Source organism: Panicum hallii, chromosome 1 (assembly GCF_002211085.1).
Source record: "Panicum hallii strain FIL2 chromosome 1, PHallii_v3.1, whole genome shotgun sequence".
In the NCBI taxonomy this organism is placed as follows: domain Eukaryota; kingdom Viridiplantae; phylum Streptophyta; class Magnoliopsida; order Poales; family Poaceae; genus Panicum; species Panicum hallii.
The window spans coordinates 52,135,661-52,143,142 of NC_038042.1; the positions used below are offsets into that span (position 1 = coordinate 52,135,661).

At 54.6% G+C, this 7,482-nt stretch overlaps 1 protein-coding gene across 1 annotated transcript; it reads right to left on the reverse strand.

Annotated features, from left to right (window-relative positions):
* Positions 1-582: 582 nt before the first annotated feature.
* On the reverse strand, positions 583-4,673 carry LOC112879068 (probable methyltransferase PMT15). Its single transcript, XM_025943393.1, has 6 exons — positions 3,439-4,673; positions 2,293-2,503; positions 1,904-2,198; positions 1,388-1,786; positions 1,178-1,255; positions 583-1,079 (listed from the first exon to the last, which is right to left on the reverse strand). Exons 1-6 carry the CDS (start codon positions 4,213-4,215, stop codon positions 857-859), a joined length of 1,983 nt encoding a protein of 660 aa, XP_025799178.1. The 5' UTR covers positions 4,216-4,673; the 3' UTR covers positions 583-856.
* Positions 4,674-7,482: the final 2,809 nt, after the last annotated feature.

Sequence of the window (7,482 nt, forward strand, 5' to 3'; positions counted from 1 at the left end):
AAACGGATGCATTTATTTTTCTTTCTTTATTACGTCCCGTCAACTGACGACGTCGTCAGCACCGGAGGAGGTATAAGGGTCCGTTCCTATCCGTGCGCCCGAAACGGCACCGAACCGGTCTCTAATCCGGTCTATAATCGCGTAAGTGTTCTTTTTTTAGAGGCCACGATGATGCTATAGTAATCATCCGCTAATTATAGACTAATATATCTTATTAGATTCGTCTTGCGAATTAGCATTGGGGTTCTGCAATTAGTTTTGTAATTAAATTTTATTTAATATTTCTAAATAATAAGATTCAAAGGATCCAGATTTTAGGAGAGAGGAAACGAACGCACCGTAATTTATTAAAGGCTTCTTCCGTTCTTCGTACAGTCTGGGAATTGGGATCAGACCCCTGTTAGATGGCCGGCTGTCCCGTCAATGGTCTGTACCCAATTGAATTCGGAGGTCCCATTCAGCCGTCACGTTGGTTGGGGCCTTCCTCTTCACAGTCTGGGACCAGAATTGCAATCTTTCATATATAGATCTGGGATCTTGAATCCGCTACAGGCCACAGGTTAAGAGAAAAAGATTCCAGGATGACTCACAACAGTAACTTCCACTATTTACCGCTTGGCACAACTTGACAATTCGAGTAAAAACTTTGCAGGGGGCTCAGGTGTTTCACCTTCCTTCAATTAGCCCGTTTTTACACCTTAAGACAAATTTCCTATCTAAGAAATTACCGTCCGAAAAGAACAGCATGTAAGAACGTAAAACAAAAAAAATACTAGCTCAAAGGAGCTAGAAATGGCGACCCAACGACGAAGAATGTGCTTATCAACATACAGGAGTTTACTTTTTCACGTTCCTGCTACTGGTCTTGGTCCTGGGCAGTCCAGTACTTCTTCACAACCAGGAGGATCTTCTCCCTGACGAGCGGGCCGTCCTCGTGGTCGACGATCTGGCTGTCCCACCTCATCCCGTCCGCTACGCTCTTGACCTTCACCAGCATGTCCACGTCGTCCCTGATGATCACCGTGCCCCGGGGCCTCAGGACCCTGTCCATCTCCAGCAGAATTCTGTCCATCTCGCACCTTTCGAAAGCACAGCAGAGGTGAAAATCAGCACCAGGGGCAGGGAACACGCCAACATGTATCAGTTCCTCATGCAGGCTCCTCTGCAGTCGATCTACCTGTTCTTGTACAGGGTGAACACCGAATCCGCGTGGATGAGATCGTAGGTCCTCGGGTAGGTAGACATGCCCTCGCACCTGCCGTGAATGCAGCAGTCAGATCGCGAAACCGACCGTCACGCAACCACGCCACCGACACACGACACCACGCCGTCGCCATTCAATCACCGCCAGTGGTCGACGGAGGACCATCGATGAGGCCGAACTCACCAGTCCTGGTAGCTCCCGATGAGGCCGCGCTCGTAGATGGCCCCTAGCGTGGTCGTGTTCCCCACGGTCGGGACCATGTTCATGACCCACAGGGGGTCGCCCGCCGCCGCCAGCGCCGCGGCGAAGCCGCCGAGGCGCGCGTTCATGTCCAGCACGTTGCGGTACCGCCCCTTCTTCTCGAACTGGCTGATCACCGACTTGTAGTGCCGGACCCTCCTCCGCCACAGCTCCGTGTCCTGCGCGAACGACTTGGTCGTGACGCCCCTGATGCCGCCGCGGGACACCCTGGGCGGCACCGCGGTAAGCCGCTGCGGCCACTTCTTCACGGCGCCGCCCGCGACGTCGCTCGCGCCGGAGACCTCCGGGAGCGGCGTTATGCAGGCCTCCATCTTGTCGTACCTTTGTACGTGCGGATCGGAAATCGCGGTCAGTCACAGCTACGCGTGCACGCACAACTTGCTACATCGCAATCGGGTTGATTTAAGCTTGCCACAGCGGCTTGTGATGATTCCGTACCATGCCGCGTCGGGGTTCTTGCCAGAGCAGAAAGGCGGTGACTTCGCCTTGCGGGAGGCCTTGCAGCCGGCGTGGTTGTAGGGCTTCTGCCAGACGGCGATGTCGCCGGCCTCCTTGACCTTGGTCCAGCAGAGGCTCCTGGCGACGGCCTCGATGGCCTGCTGCTCGGCGTTGAGGTCCTCCTTGGTCCGCTCCCACCCCTTCCAGTACTTCTTCCAGTTGATCGGCGGGCCGGACAGGATCCAGTACCCTCCCGGCCGCAGCACGCGGTCAACCTCAATCAGGTACAGTCCATCTGCACGCCCGCACCGGCACTTGAGGGATCAGCTGATGAATGGATCGTGCGTTTGGACAGGGTCAGAATTCAGAGAAAGGCTGGACGTGCGTACCGTAGAGCTGCCAGGGGATGAGGCAGCGGGAGCAGTGCGCCATGTCGAAGGCGCGCGCCGGGTAGGTGAGGCGGTTGGACGCGAGGACGCCGATCATGGCGGGGACGCCGCGCTCCAGCGCGAACTGCACCTGCGCCTCGTGGGAGTCCCGCGGCGCGAACGACATGGCCAGGATGTCCCGCGACAGCAGGTACGCGCCCCAGCTCGCCACCTGCAAAACGGCGAGCGCCCGCGTTAGCCCCACGCCGGAACACCAAAATCTTCGTCAGAGACAAGCAAAGCGCGCGCGCGCGCACACACACATACATATATATTTCTGCCAAATTGCTCTAGTTTCTGCCAAATGCTGCAGGTGCAGAGTTGGCCTGTAGATCCGTCCGCGGAAAATAACGTTCCGTGGTAAACTCTGGGCTGTTCTACGTGCGATTCTCGTTAGCAGCATACCAGCATTTCTGCTCGCAATCAGCGCCAGTAAAAACTCATCCATGTCTCCTTTCAAAAAAAACAAAAAAACTCATCCATGTACATATGCTTGCACGTGAAGACAGAATATTTTGCAAAGTACAACTGAGCATCTGCGTTACCAAAAAAGAATAAACTTGTCCTTTGGGGGTAAAAAAGTGTGGAAACTGGAGTGACACGAAGCGCAAAGTGTATGCAAATGGTGAATATGTTTTCGGGGTACTAGTGTACTGTTTTAGCTAGAGCTTTGCAATGCAACCTTGAAAACCCCATAGGATGCTTGTTGAACTTGGTAAGATCGACGGGCAAGCGACAAATATCTTTTCCATTTTACCAATGCAACCTCGAAGTGTGAAAACAATTACTAGAAATTTCAGAAACTAGTACTTTACAAGAGAACGAATCTCGAAGCAGTCGTCTAGGTAGAAGAAATTTTTTTCCCGATTCCAACAAGACAGTCAACTACTCGTATGTCTGGTGCTACAGACATTGCTGAATTGGACTGTGTCTAACTGGTTAAAGAAATTGATTGCGCGTAGCAAAATCCTCACCGTTCCAATTCAGTCAGCACTCGTCAGTTTACCATTTCGACCCATTTGATCCCAATCTACTTTTGTTTTCTGTAACTAACGAGTGGATCTTAGGTGCCGCAGTTGAGCTTGAGCAACAAGAGGATGTACGTACCCCGCATCCGGTGTCGAGCGCGGTGCGGATGGAGCCGTCGTGGAGCGGGATGATCTTGCCAATGTCGTCGATGTAGGCGTCGGCGCCGTTGGGGAACATGGTCCCGCCGCCGGGGAACCTGAGCTTGTCGCCGTCGACGCGGATCCAGTTCTGCACCGCCTTCTCGACGGTAAGCTCCTTGTGCGGCACGTTGGCGAACCAGGCGACGTCGCGGCTGGCGGGCCACGGGAACGGGGTCCGGTACCCGCGCGGCGCGGGGACGAGGCACCGCAGCCGCTCCCGCTCCGACGCCGGGCAGTGGCGCTCCCGGTACACCAGCCGGTCCCGCGGGTACCGCAGCGACCGCTCCACGTCCTCGCACGGGGTGTACTCGGAGTACCTGACGGGGCACGCGGGGTACCTCCGCGGCGATGCCGACGAGGAGGAGGAGGAGGAGCCGGACGAGGCGGCGGATGTGAGCGCCTCGTCCGCGGCCGCCGCGTGGTGCGCGGAGAAGTCGAGGGCCCGGGATGGCTGGGAGGGGGAGGAGCGGGACCTGGCGCGGGCAGACGGGGCCTTCTTCCTAGTGGCGGGTGCGGCGGCGGTGGTGCAGGCGACGGCGGTGGCGATGGAGACGGCGGGGGACTCGGACGGGGAGGCGAAGCCGCCGTGCTGCCAGACGCCGAGGAGGTAGGAGGCGGAGCAGAGGAGCAGGACGGCGACGAACGGCAGGAAGGTGGGGCGCCGCGCGGCCGACGGCGGGATGTGCAGCTTCGTCGCCGCCAAGCGGACACCCATGGCGCTGGCGCCTGCCTTGCCTGCCTGCCTCTCGCTCCTGCCCCTGCCGCCGCTCCCAGTGGGGAGTCCTAGCCCCTGCCTAAGAGCGTGCTCTCCTGGGCATGAGCAACGCAGGATTGTGGGTTTATTAGGCAGTGGCGAGGGGGGGCGGGGGCACGCCCGTACTTGATTCGGATGCGACGGGGGCCGGGCGCTAGCTGGATCATGCGGTTTAGGCTGACGCCGGCGGGCGACGTGAGGTTCTTAGCGCTGTGCTCTTTACCTTTGTCAGCCGCTGTTGTCTGTGGACACCTCCAGCTACGAGCTTCCATGCTTCCAGCTGAGCTGAACGTCACTACCCAACAGAACTATCACTTCGCAGCGTGCCATGAGCACGGAGTCGAACACAGATGGCGAAAGAGGTGGCACACCGCACACCCACCGTATGCGTATGCGTACCCTTGAGAAAGGTGGCGCCGTGTTTAAAGCGCTTCCAACCATCGGGTTCCTTTTATCCTTCACCCAGGGAGGAAGAGGAATGAATGTTGAGCCCGTGACGGCTATTGAATCTCGGCGCTCATGTGATGAACAGGCCGCATCTCGCTCACGTTTTGCTGCTTGTCTTTACTGGCCCTCCTCCGTCCATGCGGAAAAGGGGCGTGACGCTGGCTTGGAAACATCCGCCGAGCCCGACTGTATCCTATACATTAAACAATGGCTAAATGAGGAAGATCTACGAAGCTATGGTAGGTAACCGGCTGCTAATCTGGTTTTCATCCTGAGGTAGCTAGTGAGAGTAGCCGCAGCACGGGAACGACGAACGAGCTGGTGGCGCACGTGGGTCGGGTCCGCCGGTGGGCGGGGCTGCCTCGCCAGTGCAGTGCCGTCTGCAGGCTGCAGCTGTGCAGCAGGAGGCCAAGCTCCAGCACCCCATCACTCCATCTATGGCGCCTGCATGTCCGCATCAATCGAGGCCTTTTTACTGGCCCGGTATGCTGCGACAGTACGGCGCAAAGCGGCCGTGGAAAGGTTGTGCCACCGGGTAGCCCCCCACAGTAATCATTGAGACGACGCCCGTTCCTTTTTAGGTTTTAGCGTAGCCTGGGGGCCAATCAACGCGCAGCGCCCAGGAAACCGAAAGGGCTCGTCGACCCCAGCGGCCCAGCCCCAAGGTCAGTCTCGACGGCGCCACCGCCACCCCAGACACCTCGTGAGCCATCAGCATCGCTCGTGGTGGCGCCTCCCTCCCTTCAGCTGTGCTGTAGCCGGAGACACGGAGACTGGCCCAGCCGGAGCGAAAAGGATCTCGCCTTCTTCGGCTGTTGCACGCATCCTGTAGGAGTGTGCAGTAGTGTAGACTACTAGACTGTCGGGTGCTGTGCTGTTGCTTCTCCCTTCAGGCCGGGGGTAGCTAATTTACGGACGCCCGTAAATAACCTCCGGCTCTGTCGATTTAATTTCCGACCGGCTATCCCTTCCCCTTTCGATTTCACGTGCAAACTATCTGTGACTCTATGTCACGTTTCGTTACAGCTCCCGCATTCATTACTTTTTTTTTCACCATCGTCCTGGCCCCTGACCAGTCACCCCACGATTCCAACCCCAAGCACACTTGCCCCGCTGGACATTGCCTGGTAGTCTAACATGGTTCAATAAAAAAATATCAAAGAATATATATAAAAAAATTTATAACGAAAAGTTTGTGAAAAATTCCACCAAGAATTTAGAGAAAATATTAAGAAAAAAATTTTGGAAGCAAAAAATGTTATAGACAAAATTTGGAAGCAAAATTTATGTAAAAAAACTTACTGAACAAAAATTGGGGAAAAAATAAAAAATCGGCATAAAAAACCAAAAAAATATAGAAGAAATTTAGTTACAATTAGAAAAAAATTCAAACACAAAATTCAAAAACAAAATTTCGAAACACATAAATTTTGGAACAAAGTTTCAAACAATAAAAAGTTATACATAAATTTTTGAACACACTGAAACAAAAAAATAGAGTAAAATATCAGAACCAGAAAATCCGAAACACAAGAATTTGAAGAAAAAATAAAAAAGGAGAATGGTCGAATGGGAATTAGGTTTCTGGGAGGATAGGGCGCAGACGTGGGCAGTGGGGGGCCTGTGCGCCGAGAGGATTCTGCGGCAAAAAAGAAAGAAAATGGAAGGACCGAGTTGGACAGGGGATGAGGGGAACTGTGCGCGCGCTGTCTAATCGACGGTAGAATTAGCATTGGGCTTCAGGCCCCGCTGCTGATCGATCGGAATTCGGCACGTACGGTACGGGACCCGTGACTACAGTCTGCCGGTACAAACTATCTATAAACGCGCCGCTGTGTACCTGTACCCGTGTGGTGAAACTGGAACCGTGCCTGGAGGTTCGTTTCACCGTGCACGGCGCCCCATGAATGGAGGAGGTCAAAATGGAAGTCCTGTCTGCCGTGGAACGCTGTCGGCACGAATATTTTTACGCGCGGGCTCCCGATGAGGCAACTTGACGCGTCCGACAAGACGAAGTGATATGATATCCAACTGATCTTTGTTCGAGTAGGGCCCATCGTACCCCGGCCCGAAAGCTTCCCCGTACGCGGAATTTCCCGAGCAGAGGAGAGGATTTCCATAACCCACCTGCGTGGCGGGCTGGGAGAGGCGGTGGGAGCCCAATATTCCGCTGCGGCCCAAAGTTCCAAACCTGCTAAACCAGTGGCCCAACAGCAACGTGCCATGGCCCAAAACCAGTTTTTCCTTTGTTTAAGACGCCTAAAACCAGTCTTCACCAGTTCACCGATCAAGTGTCATACTAATCATACAAGCGTGAGAATTTCTGAAAGCTGACCATTCCGGTTGATTGCTTTGATACGGTGGTGTTTACGGACACTAGAGCCACCGAACAACGGAAGAAACCAAGCGAACGGTGGTGATCTCCCTGTTTTGCAACTGCTCCTCCATCTGACTTCCATGTTCGGTTCCAGAACCCTCCGAGTTTCCTTTCATATTGAATAAACAAGGAAATCACGTGCCAACCAAATAATCACGCACCGCAAGACGGAGATGTCGCTGTACGCCACTTGCGCGTTTGGAACAAGGTAGAGGTCGACATGACATGGTCCCTGTGGCCTGCGTTTTCCGTTCTAGAAATAAGATACTACCAGAGCGTGAGGAACGTGCCTGGCTATTCTGTACGCTCGAAACATCTCGATGCCGCCAATCTGGGTCTCGACTGGCCGTGGTCCAAACCAATGGAAACCATCTTCGTCTAGATCGTTATCTAGCATGACATCT

Coding starts and splice junctions, on each gene's coding strand:
- LOC112879068 (XM_025943393.1), bottom strand. CDS start 4,215: ATGGGTGTCCGCTTGGCGGCGACGAAGCTGCACATCCCGCCGTCGGCC. Junction 1,787..1,903: donor AAGAACCCCGACGCGGCATG/GTACGGAATCAT, acceptor GCACGTACAAAG/GTACGACAAGATGGAGGCCT. Junction 1,256..1,387: donor ATCGGGAGCTACCAGGACTG/GTGAGTTCGGCC, acceptor CATTCACGGCAG/GTGCGAGGGCATGTCTACCT.